The 17,110-nt window shown below is 42.6% G+C and overlaps 1 protein-coding gene across 3 annotated transcripts in view; it reads left to right on the top strand.

Annotated features, from left to right (window-relative positions):
- col6a2 (collagen type VI alpha 2 chain) overlaps positions 1–17,110 on the top strand; it is a 62,953-nt gene that overhangs the window by 21,482 nt on the left and 24,361 nt on the right. For all 3 annotated transcript variants that reach the window (XM_033024335.1, XM_033024334.1, XM_033024336.1), the window contains exons 8-18: positions 136–162; positions 847–873; positions 986–1,030; positions 2,400–2,453; positions 3,509–3,571; positions 4,290–4,352; positions 7,302–7,355; positions 10,339–10,374; positions 11,098–11,160; positions 11,814–11,876; positions 14,410–14,472. In XM_033024335.1, the coding sequence (XP_032880226.1) occupies positions 136–162; positions 847–873; positions 986–1,030; positions 2,400–2,453; positions 3,509–3,571; positions 4,290–4,352; positions 7,302–7,355; positions 10,339–10,374; positions 11,098–11,160; positions 11,814–11,876; positions 14,410–14,472 (558 nt within the window). The remainder of the gene's footprint in view (positions 1–135; positions 163–846; positions 874–985; positions 1,031–2,399; positions 2,454–3,508; positions 3,572–4,289; positions 4,353–7,301; positions 7,356–10,338; positions 10,375–11,097; positions 11,161–11,813; positions 11,877–14,409; positions 14,473–17,110) is intronic.

Raw genomic sequence — 17,110 nt, 5'->3', positions numbered from 1 at the left:
CCAATAGCATTGGTTCCATCTCCGCACAGCACAACACATGGGCTTGGGCACACTGGACCCCATGCAATTAAAACGCATCAGGAAGCAGTGCCCTAACTGGCTGTGTTAATGGCATTTCTTTATCTCTTTTCCCAGGGTTATCCAGGATCGCTTGGAGAAAAGGTGAGACATCTTCTAAATCTCCGCCGTCTTTCAGATGTTGATACAGTAATGAATGTGGTCAGCTGGATATAACCCAGGGACTCCATCAATTCTTGGAGGCTACGGGGACTTGATCGGAAACTCCAGCTTGCGTGTACACAGGTCTAAACACGGGCCTATTGGTGCAGCCTCCAAATGATGGCTGATCAGAGCCGCATATCTGAGGCTTGGAAGGGTGTTGGAGTGAAAAACCGCCCCGAAATCCCCGTTGGGAAAATGGGTCTAAAAAGATACTGACACTCACTGGCAATGCGACCTGTGCCAAGTCGATGTCCTGCCTTCTCTATATGTTAGTACCCAACTGTGAAGCTCCCTGCAAAAGCAGGTTGGGCTCCGATTACTGCCTGTTGCCCTCCATTACAGCCCGAGATAGTGGTAAAGGGGAAAGTGATGTTGAGCAAAGCAAGCAGTGTCTTCCAGTGGGTTGGTGGAGCCAGCAAGCAGAGCATCCTGCTCCTAGTGACTTGCACTTGCACATTTTGTGCCCCCTTAATGATTGTAGAACAGAATTCAGATGTGCCGCTCACACTGGAGGTGTCTCGGTAACCACGCAATGGATGCATGCAAAACTAATGGAAGCGTTATTCTAAATCTTGCTGTCTGCTTTATAAACGTGGTTATTAACACTCTGTTTTTAATTTTTAGGGTGAAATGGGATCTGATGGAAAGAAGGTAAAATCCTTTATTTTTAAACATTTCAGACGGTCTAATATTTTTTTGTTTTTTTTGTTGTGACACTGTCTACGTGTTCCTAATATGTTCCACATTCTTATTATTCCTCCAGGGGAATGCTGGATTACCAGGTCGGGATGGCATTGATGGGCAGAAGGTAAGCTCTTTCATCCCATCTGGGGTGAAGTGAATTGAAGCACTACTCATTCCAGTTAGGGATGGTGTCCTGGTTGTGGTGGGGCAGATATCTTGTCCTCAGGAGCTGGGTGCTGGTGGGACAGTCGAGGACAAGGCAGCCATGCTGTGCAGGAAAGCAGACTGTAAACATACAATGTGGTGAAGGATGGTGGAACTCCTGCACAATTTTAATCTGCACAATGGATCATTCCCAGGCCGAGTATAAAGGGTATAGAGCCAAAGTGGGTGGATAGAGTTGTAAACCGTCCGCATGTAAGCAATGTGAGATCTTGTTAAATGCCTTGCTAAAATCCACATAGACAACGTCAAGCCCTGCCGTTGCCAATCCTATTGGTCAACTCAAATTTGTGATACATGATTTCCCACACACAAAGCCTTGCCGACTATCCCTATCAGTCCTTGTCTTTCCCAAAGCAAATATATTCTGTCGCTCAGAATCCCTTCCTGTAATTTTCCCACAACTGATTTAAGGCTTAACAGCATATAGTTTCCTGTCTTATTCCTACTGCCTGTCTTAAATAAGCAGACAACATAGTCATTTCCCCAGCCAGCCAGGACTGCACCTGTGGCTAACAAAGATTCAAACTTCACTACCAAGTCCCAGCAATCTCCTCTCTTGCTTTCCATCAGGTCCTGCGATACACTTGATCAGGCCCCAGGGATTTATCCACATTTGTGCATTTAAAGACCTCCACACCCACTGCAATGTAATGTCAATATGCTTCAGGATATCTCTGTTCCCTCCCCCGAAAGCATTAGATTCCATTGTCCTTCTCCAAGTCAAATACAGACGAGAAATATTCATTTAAAACGTCACCCATTTCATAAGGATGTACAGTACACATAGATCACTACACTGGGGGACCTACTCTCTTCTCTAGCTATGCTCTTCCTCCTAATATACGATAATCTCTTGGGATTCTCCTTTTATTGTATCTGCCAGGAATATCATGATCCGTGATTGTCTTCCAAATTTCCTTCCTAGCTGCGGCTACCTGATATATGTCATTTTCATGAGCATTCCTTATCAACTAAGGTTTCCTCATCTTGCTGGCTTTGCCCTTCACACTAACAAGAACATGCTCTTCCTGAACTTTTCCCATCTCAATTGTGAAGCCTATATATTTGCTCTGCCTGCTGTACATAATTAGGTCATGTTACATGTGACATATGGTAGATCCCAGTTATTCTACCGTTTGCAATTAACAACATAGTATTACTGATTGTATGTGTCATACGTTGGATACATTTGATTAACAGCACAAAGTGCTGGTTAGATCACCATCAGTAAGTGGAATAAAGGTTGGTTTTTTTTGTGTTAATTTCAGGGAAAGCTGGGACGTGTTGGACCTCCAGGATGCAAAGGAGATTCCGGTGAACCGGTGATGTTAACTTATTCTTCCCTTTAATCATTCTTTGGGTAATGGTGAACCCAGATAACCACATTTGTGTTGTTACACTCAGTCATTCAGATCATTTAATTTGAGAAGATCATTTTTGAGCTTTGAAAGCTGATTGCTAAATTGCACTTATTGAAATTACACAAATTCTCCAGGGCGTTATTAAAGTATTTTTCAAGCTACTAATAATAATAATATTTATTGGTGTTAATTGACTGGATACGATGTATAATCTACCAGTTTAATCATTGCTAGCATTAAGGTGAAAAATCAATGAAGTGGTAGAATTATTCAAGTGCACGATATGAGTAACTTTAGAAAACGGATGATTCTGATCTACTGAAAAATCGGCGTAGAGTTCTCAGAAAAGGGACCCTTACATAACCCTGGAACTACTTGTACTATACCACCATCTGCCTCCACCACCGTCCACCCTCTAGATTAAAGGACCCAATCTGTTGATAACCTTCGTATTCCGTTGAACTTTGGACTAGTTAACCTCCATGGTTCCAGTGTGTTCGACCTGTTCCTGAAAACACTCGTCCATCCTCTGGTTTTCTCCTGTTCCATGTTTCTCCCCCCATCATCTCACCCCACCAGGCCTTGTAAAGATCCTCCCCTGCCCATGTCTCAGGAGGGCCGCACTTTACCAGCTCCCAGCCCTTCCCCTCTCCACCAGGAGCCATGAAGTCCCACCTCCTTGAAGCCCCGTCTTGCAAGTCCCCGTCTCTGACAGGATCACTCCGCACACCGCCCATTACCATGCTTCCACTGAGTGCCCACCTCACAGCCCACCAGTAAACCTCTGGGTGTAGAAACAAAGAACTCCAGACGCTTGTTATTACACAAATCTCTTTAGTTGTCAGAGCCGATTAAATTACAGACACTACGGTAACCTCCTGATTCAAGATGTAGGCAACTGGCTGGGGGGCAGGATTCATGAGTGCAGGAAGAAGTGGAAAATCGCACATCAAAAGGGGTTGACGAATGTTACTATGGTCCTTGCACTAATGTAGCCGTGATCTTGTTGTTCATAGGGTCAACCTGGTTACTCAGGAGAAGCTGGTGACAGAGGATTTGCTGGTGATCCTGGAATTACGGTTTGTATGTCCTCATGACAAAAATGTATTAAAATTGACCAAGAAATATCTGCGTCGGCGAAAAGGGCCTGACTCACTGTCCACAGATGCTTAGCCTGCAGCTAGTGCTTTAGTTAGCCATCTGGTTTAGTTTAGTTTAGTTTATTGTCATGTGTACTGGCGAACAGTGTAAAGCGTGATGGCGTGCTAACCAGTCAGTGGAAAGACAATGCATGATTACAATCGAGCCATCCACAGAGTACAGATACATGATAAAGGGAATAAAGCAAATAATGTTTAGTTCAAAAAAGTGTCCAGTATCGTCAGATTAAAGATAGTCTGAGGGTTTTCAATGAATCTGGTGTTGAGGTCCTGGGTCAGTTGGAAGGAGCAAGAGATGCTCCCATTGGGGATGAGGGTTAAAGTGCGATAATTGTTGATTCGGTACATGGCAATAACTGAATGGTCGATTTAAACCCCCTAGTTTAATTCAATATTGCCCTTGGTTGACCTATATTTTTATCTGAGTATATTGCTGAATGTGGATTCAATGGACCAAGAAGGCGCCTTCTGCCTAAAACAAATCTTTGCTCAAAATTAATCTCATGTATTAATTCTTAGAATTGATGAACAGTCAATACATGATATCCCACCTTTGTAGCAGGGATTATTCTATCTGGCCATTGGGTCATGTGATGGGAGAGCTACTGAGTAAAACTGTATTTATTTTCCCTTCCAGGGAGATGTTGGGCGCCCAGGAAGAAGTGGTCCTCCGGGACCTCCAGGAGACAAAGGTCTCAAGGTAATGTTGAGCAAGTCAACTGGTTGCTCTGAATGCTGAGAGTAGTCCATACGAGAGATGGTAGAGATGCCATTGAAATTCATCAATATATTAGGCTTCCTTTCGGTAAAGAGCTTTCCTCCACTTGCCAGGATTTGCAAGGTTTTGTGAAAATCTTAAAAACTGCAGATGCTACAAATCGGAAATAAAAATGGAAAATATAAGAAACAGCAGGTCAGGCAGCACCTGTGGAAGAAGGAACAGGGTTAGCGTTTCAAGTCTGAGACCCTTCATCAGAACTGGGAAAGAGATAAAAAAAGAACAAGGAAGATTTCAAAGCCCTCCGTTTCTTCCTTGGACAGAGACCCAATTAATTTACCTCCTCTCCTCTACTTGACATAACTGTTCTCATCTCTCAATAACTTCCCTGTTGACTCCTCTCACTTTATTAGGTCTGAAGAAGGGTCCGAAGCCGAAATATCACCTATCAATCTTCTCCAGAGATGCTGCCTGATCCACTGAGTTACTCCAGCATTTTGTGTCGTTTTTGTAAACCAGTATCTGCATTTCCTTGTTTCTACAAACAAAAACAAGTAGTTAGCCTTGTTAGCCCTAAAACTGAAAGTGGAGAGGGAATGTGTTGGTAGGTTAATTACAAATTGCCTCTCGTGTAGGTGGGTAGCAGGAGAATTGGGGAGGAGTTGATGGTGAGCGATACTACCTTACCAGGAATTAAGTGAGAGAATAGGATCGCTCTTGAAGACAACATTGAGGGGATGAACTGAATGACTGTCTCCTACATCATAGGAACATATGAGAAATGTAGATGAGTCACAGCCTAGCATCTAATGGCTCTGAATTAAGGGCACAAGTCTGGCCAAGATGAAGACGGCATAAAACCCGGTCATGCCATTCAAACTGCGTTGCACAGCTAGCATGGAAGGTGGAGCATGGGAACTCTTGCATTCAGGTGTGTACAGGAAGTACTTGATGAGAGAGAGGAGAAATATCAGCTCCACATCTGGCATTTCTTCATGGATTGAGGAACCCAGCAGTTCAGGATTGATCACTGGATGTTTGGCAGAAACATTGTGTTATTTGGAAGTGGTCTCCTGCAGGGAGGACACTTAGAGTTTGAATCATTACAGGGAAATGTCCCAACGTACCAAACCTTCCTCTGTGCAATATTGATATCACTCACTTTAATGGCCACACGCAAAATAAAATAAATAAATACATCTCTAAAGTTCTTCTCAATCTCTAAATTTCTTCCACAGATGGCCATCAAATATCTCTTCCACGTAATTATTTATTGCATGGAAATCACATTCCATGTCCATCTGTAAACTCTTGTCAGAACTATCAGGCCTCAGTTCAGTTCTTCTGATAAAGAAGCTTTGATCTACAACTTTATCACTGTTTCTCTCTCCACAGATGCTGCCTGACCTGTTAAGTGATTCCAGCAATTTTAGTTTTTCATTTATATTGTCTTGTTGGTTAGAATTCTGTTCCATACATCTTCTGATATAAAGTGGAATAACAAACATTGCCTGTGACAATGTCAGCCTGTAGCAAGACACTGGCAATGAGTTTGTGTTTAATGTGTTGCTTTGTAATCCACCTGAATATGTTAGTCACAAGCTGTAGGAAGTTGAAGATGGACTAAAATCCAAAAAGTCTAATTGTTCATCCATCTGGACAAAACCCTAGTTAATGGGAAGAAGGCAGGAGAACGGGGTTAGGAGGGAGAGATCGATCAGTCATGATTGAATGGCTGAGTAGACTTGACCTAATTGGCCTAATTCTATTCCTGTTTCTTATTACCTTAATAATAAGCTCCCGAAAACCACATCACCGACGCTCATCAGGTGAATGTGCCAAGTGGAACAGATCAGTAGACGACATATGGAGTTGTTGTACCAATAGCCCATTTGCTAATTGAACGGTGGATTTGATGGTGTTTCCTAAAATGTCCCAACATGCTTTGAGCTGTGGGCTCGGGGGGAAACTTCAGACCAATTAGCATCATTCCTTTTCAGAGCTGCTAAACTCGAGGATGCAAGGAGGAGTTTGGGAGTTTCTGCTGGTCAGAATGAAGTGCTGGTGTAATTGGACCGACGAGTCAGTAGTTTCTGTTTCTGACCATTTAGTTCTTGTGGCGAAATGTGATTGCCTGGGTGTAATCCGAACAGAAAGCATTGAGGGTGACCCTGAAGATAGGGACAAAAAGACAAACTGCTGGAGGAAATCAGAGTATAAGGGAGGCATATGAAGAAGGAAATGTACAGACGACATTTCAGGTCATGTTGAAAGAAGGACCCCGACAGAAGCATTATTTTTTTAATCTCCCTGCACAGATGCTGCCTGAACTGCTGGGTTCCTCAAGCAGTTTGTTCTTTGCTTAAGAATTCTGCATCTGCGTCTCCCGAAGACAGAGGTTTTGTTTTCCCATTTCCCACATAGAAACATAGAAAATAAATGCAGGAGTAGGCCATTCGGCCTTACGAGCCAGAACCACCATTCAATATGATCATGGCTAAGCATCCAAAATCAGTACCCCAATCCTGCTTTCTCCCCATACCTCCTGATTCCGTTAGTCCTAAGAGCTATATTTAACTTTCTCTTGAATACATCCAGCAAATTGGCCTCCACTGCCTTCTTTCGCTGAGAATTCCATAGATTTACAACTCTCTGGGTGAAAAAGTTTTTCTTCATCTAAGTCCTAATGGCTTCTCCCATTCTTAAACTGTGATCCTTGGTTCTGGACTTCCCCAACATCGGGAACATTTTTCCAGCATCTAGCCTGTCCAATCCCTTAAAAATGTTATCTGAAACAAAGGGTGGGAGTGCATTCTCTGAGCACAAGGGTGGGAGTGCATCTTGAGAAGGAGGAACAGCAGTCTTGCAAGTCGGACCCTTTTCATGCTGCCTCTTCACTTTCCTTTGATTAACTGTGTTTATTTTCCTTAGGGATCGCTGGGACCTTCTGGACGTTCAGGAGCCATGGGTCCAAAGGGAGGACAGGTAATGACCAGCATTCCAAATCAAAAGCAGTCCAGTGTTCCTGAGTGCTTCAGCAATGCCTTCCATCTCAGCTTGTTTTGTACCTCAGGTTGTGGCTTCAGTTTACACTGGGTAGTTCAGAGGAGACTGCTGCCTAATAATCATCAGGATGGCAGGAGACATTCCACGAACACTCCTGTAAAATTATTGCGACTCCTTCACAACTCTATATTTGTTACTCATTTCTCTTGTCTATTTCTTTTTCAACCTAATGCTGGATCTCCCTTGTTTTTAAGTTTCTGTCTCTTCTGGCCATCTTCTGCCCGTTCATCTGACCCCTTCAATATCTAGGATTTGTATTGCCATTGTTTCATCCTTTCCTTTTCTCATTCTGCCTCTTCCTTATCTCATTTTCTGGCTGCTTCTCTCATTCTTTTGTTCTTTATATTCTTATTCTTACACTTCCTTCTGGCCCCTGATCAATCACTCTCTTCTGTTTTAGCTGCTTTTTTGTTCCTCGGCCTGCCTCCATCCCACTCCCATTTTCTTCTTTCCTCTCTCGTGCCTCTCAATCATTTCCCCTTTCTCTCTCACGTATGATCTTACTCGTCCTCCACTCTTTTCCTTCTTTCAAAGTCACGTTCCTTCCTGCTTAAGTCAGGATTTTTTATTGTCATATGCACAAACAATCTTCCTGATATAGTAGTGGTCAGAGGATCTGGGGTGACAGAGGAGCTGAAGGAAATCCACATTAGGCAGGAAATGGTGTTGGACTGAAGGCTTATAAATCCCCAGGGCCTGATGGTCTGCATCCCAGGATACTTAAGGAAGTGGCTCTAGAAATCATGGATTCATTGGTGATAATTTTCCAATGTTCTATAGACTCAGGATCAGTTCCTGTGGATTGGAGGGTAGATAATGTTATCCCACCTTTTTAAAAAGGTGAGAGAGAGAAAACAGGAAATTATTGACCAGTTAGCCTGACATCGGTGGTGGAGAAGATGCTGGAGTCAATTATAAAAGATGAGATAACCGAACATTTGGATAGCAGTAACAGGATCGGTCCGAGTCAGCATGGATTTACGAAGGGGAAATCATGCTTGTCTAATCTTCTGGAATTTGGTGAAGATGTAACTAGGAAAATGGACAAGGGAGAGCCAGTGGTGGGATGGTGCATTGCCCTCGATGACCAGCCTGAGTCCACCACTCTCTATGGCATCTTGCAGTCCATAGCAGGCCATGGTGCAACCAGTCAGAATACTTATTACAGTCATCTCCTCTCTATTTCCCTTTTCTCCAAAACCCTGTATTTTATTTCCTCTGCAGTTATTGGTATTACTTTAAGTAATTTCATTTTTTTTTTTGGAGCAAACAGAGGCCTTTATATAAAACATATTTATATTCTGCTTCATAGGTGGAATTCCTTGTTAATATACTAGCAAGTAACATTTGTGAATGAGAATAATTAACATCAGTGTATTCCAGCAATAAATTAAAGTGGCGTCATCATTTACTCAGCTAGCAGAGATCACAAAAGGTGTTCCCCAAATGCAGGCTATTCAACTGCAAAGACTGTGGTAGTTGGGAATAGCATGCCTGTTAAATAATACGTTATCTTTAACCTTTACACTCCTTGGGCAAACTTTTAACTTGATACAATCTCCAAAACCAGTCTCTTTCTATTGAACAAATGCTCACTGTCCTTGTGCTCAATCTAAACTGAGCGAACCCGTACCTCAATGTCCTCGCAACATTTTCTGCTTGAACTGGGACAAATCTAACTGGAAGTCAGGGGGAGCCAACATTCACTGCCCATGTTCAGCATCGATAGGGTATGCCGGTGTTTTCCCAAACTATTAAATAACTTCCAGGGAGCTTGTGTCAGCTATGATCCAATGTAATTCTCAATGCACCCAACAATACATACAGGCCTTGCCAGTAGTAAGGTAATTGGTCAAATCAAAGAAGAGAGTACTCTTGTGCGGGCCTTCCAGAATTATGTTCTGTACTGCAGCTGGAGGCTTTTTGTTTATTCTAGTTAGCTCCCCACTAAGTGGAGGTTGACATAATTAGTGCCCTATATGGGCATCATATGTGCCCACTCCCGACATGTTAATGACTCATTGGCATGGGATTAGCATCACTGGCTATAGGAGGCAAGGTGTTAAATTCCACCACTTCCCAGCAGCAAAAAGAGGATTGAACCCTGTTGAACCTTGGTATTTAGATCTGCCAGCTGAAATGGGCTTTCCTGAAGATTGTGTTGTACTTGCTTAGTGTCAGAACATGAACTATTAATGGGAGCAGGAGCAGTACATGCTTGTGTACAGCAGGAGCAGTACATGTGGCCCTTCGTACCTGCCTATGTCCACTTTCCTGCCTCTTCTTAACCTTAAACTGTCGTTGCCGGTCAATTGGACTATGACAACTTGTTTTCCAGACACACTATATTTACTTATGCAGAAGAGCAGCACAGTCCCAGTTACTGTACTACTATAAAATTCTACTCGGAACTGTTAGCTTTTATACAAACTTTGACCCTTGAAATTGTGCACACTCTCTAATTTCCTATCACCAATCACAATACATTCTCGAAAACACTAATATCGAATAAAACTACATGCTATTCAATCCTTTATTTGTATTTAATTTTTGTAAGGATGACTATCAAGAACCTTGTGCTCTAGGTCATAGCTAGCTATATGTCAAAGGACGCATATCAAGAACCATATGCTGTATGTCAAAGGATGTCAAAGGTGCTGCATAGCTATCTTAACCCTTGTCACAGTGAAGCTTCCACAGAACTACCCTTTTATTAACCGCAGACCTTTCGGGCAAAATGAAATGTTGGAGAAATGGGCTGCCCAGTGTCCCTTTTGTGTTGCCTGTTCCAGATGAGATTGGAGGGTGCTGAATATACTAGGTTGGGCATGATAAATATGAATTGTGGCCCTACAGTGCCTTCTTACTAATTGATGTTGTTCTACTTTCTTTAATTTTACAGGGAGGCAATGGAAGTCTTGGCCCTAAAGGAGATGTGGTAACTTTTATTCACTTTATAAAACATGTTTTATACTCACAGAATGTGTCTCAAACTCACAGAAGTACTGTGGAACTAAACCAAAGTTATTCATTCAACACACTCATACAGGAATGTGACACATGAGTCATCCATCTGTGTGGGTGAGTAGAGTCTTGTACAGTCACAATGTGAGCAAATGGAAATAGCAACATAGACACAAAAGGTCAGTATGGACATGAGGGGATCAAGGACTCTATGACTCCACATATAGATTGCAGATCTTATATTTGTATATACAAGCGTGCACAGCCACATGTAAACATTCATGAAGGTACATAAGCATGCTTTTACTGACATATGTACAAAAAGCATAAACATGCATACATGGTGGTGAATCTGTGAAATTCATTGCTACACAAGGCCGTGGAGGCCATCATTTGATATTTTTAAGGCAGAGATAGATAGATTCTTGGTTAGGGCTGCCGGGTATTATGGGGTGAAGGCAGGAGAATGGGGTTAGGAGGGAAAGAGAGATCAGCCATGATTGAATGGTGGAGTAGACTTGATGAGCCGAATGGCCTTATTCTGCTCCTGTCACTTATGACCTTATGACATAAATACGGCAACATTAATCACTAGGATTTGCCGGAACATGGACCAGCCTTTTCTTGCAATGCCCGTGGGTGTCATTGAGCTAATGTTAGCAGCGCAATCAGTTATTTTTGTTCATCTCAATGGCAGGGCCGTAGAGGTGACATTGGACCCAAAGGAAAGCCTGGACCAAGAGGGAACGTCGGAGATAAGGTGAGTCTGCTATTTTTCCATCCTACGGCTTTCTTATCAAGGGGCAATTCAAATACTTGAGGTGGGGTGCACGGTGAGCACAACAGCATCTTCTGTATGAGCTCCTTTTTAAATGGTGGAACTTGTAAGCATGGCACTATAATCACCTTGAGCATATATTGATGTGGGCTACAGTTGGATTTTGATCCTCACATTCATGGGGAAGGTACCATCACAGGAAATGTGCAGCCATCAGCGCTAGAGACACAATGTCATACCATGGTGGGGGCAAGGGGCCAGTAAAGTAATGGACTGATAATGACTTACTCAATTGGACAGCAAGGTGGTGCAGCAGGAGTGTTGTTGCCTTACAGAGCCAGAGACCCAGGTTCCATCCTGACCTTGGGCGCTGTCTGTATTGAGTTTGTACGTTCTCCCCATGACCTGTGTGGGTTATCTCCGGGTGCTCTGGTTTTCTCCCACACTCCAAAGACGTACAGGTTTGTACGCTAATTGGCTTGGTAAAATAGTAAATTGGCCCGAGAGTATGCAGGATATTATTAGTGTGCGGGGAATAGCTGATCGGCGCAGATTCGGTGGGTCGAAGGGCCTGTTTCCCCGCTTATCTCTAAACTAAAAAAAACTTAAACTAATAAGCTCTCTTGTCATGACAGGGCGAATTGGGAATTGAAGGTGTGCGTGGATTGGCAGGTGAAGGCGGACGGAGAGGAGAGAAGGTAAGGAGCAGCCTGTGCACGTCAGATCAAGCGGGATAATAATCTAAACCTAATCTAACAAAATGTTTTCTGAAGGGCAGAGGGATAGAGGAGTCCAAGAAGAGCTGAAAAGCCATTGGATATGCCAAAAAAAAAGCACAGTCATTCACCAGAATGTTTCTTCTGTATGGTAGAATGAAGTGGGCAGCATAAATATAAGGAGGTAAAGAAAGACCACAGCAAACAAGCTAATGGGTGAGATTAGGAAGTTGCTCTATTAGAGAGCCAGAACAGGCACAATGGGACGATTTTGTGCCATAAGCATTTGGTAATACAGTGGCTTGCAAAAGTTTTCATACCCCTTGATCTTTTCCACATTTTGTCACGTTACAACCACAAACGTAAATGTATTTTATTGGGATTTTATGTGATATAGACCAACACAAAGTGGCGCATAATTGTGAAGTGGAAGGAAAATGATACATGGTTTTCAAATTTTTTTACAAATAAAAAACTGAAAATTGTGACGTGCAAAAGTATTCAGCCCCCTTTACTCTGATACCCCTAAATAAAATCCAGTGCAACCAATTGCCTTCAGAAGTCACCTAATTAGTAAATAGAGTCCACTTGTGTGTAATCTAATCTCAGTATAAATACAGCTGTTTTGTGAAGGCATCGGAGGTTTGTTAGAGAACATTAGTGAACAAACAGCATCATGAAGCCCAAGGAACACACCAGACAGGTCAGGGATAAAGTTGTAGAGAAGTTTAAAGCAGGGTTAGGTTATAAAAAAATATCCCAAGCTTTGAACATCTCACGGAGCACTGTTCAATCCATCATCCAAAAATGGAAAGAGTATGGCACAACTGGAAACCTACCAAGACATGGCCGTCCACCTAAACTGACAGGCCGGGCAAGTAGAGCATTGATCAGAGAAGCAGCCAAGAGGACCATGGTAACTCTGGAGGAGCTGCAGAGATCCACAGCTCAGGTGGGAGAATTTGTCCACAGGACAACTATTAGTCGTGTACTCCACAAATCGGGCCTTTATGGAAGAGTGGCAAGAAGAAAGCCATTGTTGAAAAAAAGCCATAAGAAGTCCCGTTTGCAGTTTGCCACAAGCCATGTGGGGGGGACAGCAAACATGTGGAGGAAGGTGCTCTGGTCAGATGAGACCAAAATTGAAGTTTTTGGCCTAAATGCAAAACGCTATGTGTGGCAGAAAACTAACACTGCACATTACCCTGAACACACCATCCCCACTGTGAAACATGGTGGTGGCAGCATCATGCTGTGGGGATGCTTTTCTTCAGCAGGGACAGGAAGCTGGTCAGAGTTGATGGGAAGATGGATGGAGCCAAATACAGGGCAATCTTGGAAGAAAACCTGTTTGTCTGCAAAAGACTTGAGACTGGGGCGGAGGTTCACCTTCCAGCAGGACAACGACCCTAAACATACAGCCAGAGCTACAATGGAATAGTTTAGATCAAAGCATATTCATGTGTTAGAATGGCCCAGTCAAAGTCCAGACCTAAATCCAATTGAGAATCTCTGGCAAGACTTGAAAATTGCTGTTCACAGACGCTCTCCATCCAATCTGACTGAGCTTGAGCTATTTTGCAAAGAAGAATGGGCAAAAATGTCAGTCTCTAGATGTGCAAAGCTGGTAGAGACATACCCCAAAAGACTTGCAGCTGTAATTGCAGCGAATGGTGGTTCTACAAAGTATTGACTCAGGGGGGCTGAATACTTTTGCACGCCACACTTTTCAGTTTTTTATTTGTAAAAAAATTTGAAAACCATGTATCATTTTCCTTCCACGTCACAATTATGCACCACTTTGTGTTGGTCTATCACATAAAATCCCAATAAAATACATTTACGTTTGTGGTTGTAACGTGACAAATGTGGAAAATTTCAAGGGGTATGAAAACTTTTGCAAGCCACTGTATATGTAGTCCCACTGGTGAATATACTCCCACAAGAGGGGGTTCATTGTTTACAATGAGGTACTGACAATATATTTCCAAGCCAAGATGGTGTCCGGCTTGGAAGGAAACCTGCAGGATGTGTTAAGGAACCCCGGGTATCAGGGGTTATGGGGAGAAGGCAGAAGAATGGGGTTAGGAGGGAGAGATAGATCAGCCATGGCGGAGTAGACTTAATGGGACGAATGGCCTAATTTTGCTCCTATTGCTTATGAATTTATGAGTCAAGGAAACTAGATAGAATAAGGACACAGATCTGCCATGATCTAACTGCCAGAACAGGTTGAGGAACCTCTCGTAGTCTCCAGAACCTCTGAATGGAAGCCCTTCCTGATATCATTGTAGTATTGGGGGGTTGTTGTGGTTGAAGCATGAAACTGTAATTTTTGTATGGCTAATCTTGAATGGCGAGGTCAAGCCAAGCTGAAGACTGGTCATCAGTATTCACTTCCACTGAGGAAGACATCCCCTGAAATATCATTCAACGACTTGGTTTTATCCTGAGGCCTCAGAGCAAGAGACCTGACCATTTCCAGCTGACTTTGATATCTTCACTTTGTCCACAGGGAGACATTGGCTTTCCAGGACCAAGAGGAAACCCAGGCCCATCTGGAGGACCAGGCTTGAATGTAAGTTGCACTTTTTTGACCCAGGAAAAGCGATAAACTATATTCCAGGAGCTTCATCTTGTGATATCCCATGTCCATCCACCCGCCTGCATACCTTTAACCATATGCCACAAACAAAAGAGTTCAAAAGGATTGGCAAATAGATGTCCTCTATTTTTTAAATAACTCTGGTCTTCCTCCTGTGTTGCTCAATACATAGTCCATGCAATCCTTCAGTGCCTCGAGACTCCCACATCCAATCTGTCATTAACGTTCATTGGTGTGAGACCCATTTGTCAAGGGTCCCTTCAAACTGAGTGTTGGAGAAATTATTTTGCAAGTATCCAGCGCACGGTGCGAGCTTTCAGTGATATTTATGGGTCCCTCCGTGAACTACTTTAGGGACGGTAACTAAGATAACAATCTATGCTTCAAAAACTTATATTGACCCCCACTCTCTCATCCAATTTGTTCACTTATTGGATAGAATGACTTTGTTGAGGTGTGGGGACAAAGTTGTATTGGAGGACAATGGTATTGGAAAAGGGAAGAGACAAAACTTCCTGAGAAAAATTATAAAGGAGCAAAAACACGGGTGAGGAATTGGAAGGGATTATTTTGGATTGGATTTAAATCATAAGGCCATATGGTGTACATTATAGGGCATGTCAAGAAGTCCAAGAGGAGAAAATAGAGACGTGATTAGATGTGCCAGTTATACTGAGGAAATAGCCAGTGTAATGAATCAAGAGAAAACAAAGATGAGCTGGGTTTCACACAGAGGTTTATCATCACCTGATCAATCAAATAATTCAAAATAAATTCTGTCACCATTCAAAAATCTTTATCGAATTTGGATAGAAAGCACATTTTGCAAATTAATGGATTACTTCTTAAGGAATTACCATTTTGGAAAATATGTTAGACGTGAGACCAAAGGTTTTTCAAAAGATGTTTAGTTTAGTTTATTGTCATGAGTACTGAGGTACAGTGAAAAGCTTTTGCTACGTGCTAACCAGTCAACGGAAACACATGATTACAATCAAGCAATTCACAGTGTACAGATACATGATAAAGGGAATAACGTTTAGTGCAGGATAAAGTCTAGCAAAGTCCGATTAAAGATTAGTAGTTTAGTGCTCCACCAAAAGTCTACAATAAAACCATGGACATGATCCAATGCAGCACAGCACCAGAGATGGGGAGAGGAGGTTTGTTGACATACAACCGAGGTTCTGCAGAAAGACAGAATAATGGAAGTATGTACTGGAGCCTACCAGGGAGAAGGCAATTCTGGATTTAGTGTTGTGTAATGAACCAGATTTGACAAGGGAACTCAAGGAAAAGGAGCATTAGGAGGTAATGACTATAATATGATACGTTTTAATCTACAATTTGAGAGGGAGAAGGGAAAATCGGAAATGTCAGTATTACAGTTGAACAAAGGATACTATGGAGCCATGAGGGAGGAGCGGCCCAAAGTTGATTGGAAAGATACCCTAGCAGAGATGACAGTGGAACGACAATGGCAAGTATTTCCAGGAATAGTACAGAAGGTGCAGGATCAGTTCATTCCGAAGAGGAAGAAAGATTCTAAGGGGAGTAAGGGGTGACCGTGGCTGACAAGGAAAGTCAAGGACAGTATAAAAATAAAAGAGAAGTATAACATAGCAAAGATGAGTGGGAAGCCAGAGGATTGGGAAACTTTTAAAGAGCAACAGAAGATAACTAAAAAGACAATACGGGGAGAAAAGATGAGGTACAAAGGTAAGCTAGCCAAGAATATAAAGGGGGATAGTAACAGCTTCTTTAGGTAGGTGAAGAGGAAAAAAATAGTTAAGACCAAAGTTGGACCCTTGAAGACAGAAAGAGGTGAATTTATTATGGGGAATAAGGAAATGGCAGATGAGTTGAACAGGTACTTTGGATCTGTCTTCACTAAGGAAGACACAAACAATCTCCCAGATGTACTAGTGACTAGAGGACCTAGGGTAATGGAGGAACTGAATTCACATTAGGCAGGAATTGGTGTTGGGTAGACTAATGGGACTGAAAGCTGATAAATCCCCAGGGCCTGATGGTCTGCATCCCAGGGTACTTAAAGAAGTGGCTCTAGAAATCGTGGATGCATTGATGATCATTTTCCAATGTTGTGTAGATTCAGGAACAGTTCCTGTGGATTGGGGGGTAGCTAATGTTATCCTACTTTTTAAGAAAGACAGGAGAGAGAAAAAATGGAATTATAGACCAGTTAGCCTGACATCAGTGGTGGGGAAGATGCTGACGTCAATTATAAAAGATAAAATAGCGGCACATTTGGATAGCAGTAACAGGATCGGTCCGAGTCAGCATAGATATACGAGGGGGAAATCATGCTTGACTAATCTTCTGGAATTTTTTGAGGATGTAACTAAGAAAATGGGCAAGAGAGAGCCAGTGGGTGTAGTGCACCTGAACTTTTTGAAAGCATTTGCTAAGGTTCCACATAGGAGATTAGTGGGAAAAATTAGAGCACATGGTATTGGGGTAGGGTACTGAAATGGATAGAAAATTGGTTGGCATACAGAAAACAAAGAGTAGGGATTAACGGGTCCCTTTCAGAATGGCAGGAAGTGACTAGTGGAGTACCGTCAGGCTCGTTGCTGGGACCGCAGCTATC

The sequence above is a fragment of the Amblyraja radiata genome, chromosome 7, assembly GCF_010909765.2.
Source record: "Amblyraja radiata isolate CabotCenter1 chromosome 7, sAmbRad1.1.pri, whole genome shotgun sequence".
In the NCBI taxonomy this organism is placed as follows: Eukaryota; Metazoa; Chordata; class Chondrichthyes; order Rajiformes; family Rajidae; genus Amblyraja; species Amblyraja radiata.
Note: the sequence above shows the minus strand (reverse complement) of the source record. Positions and strands in the feature narration are given on the sequence as shown.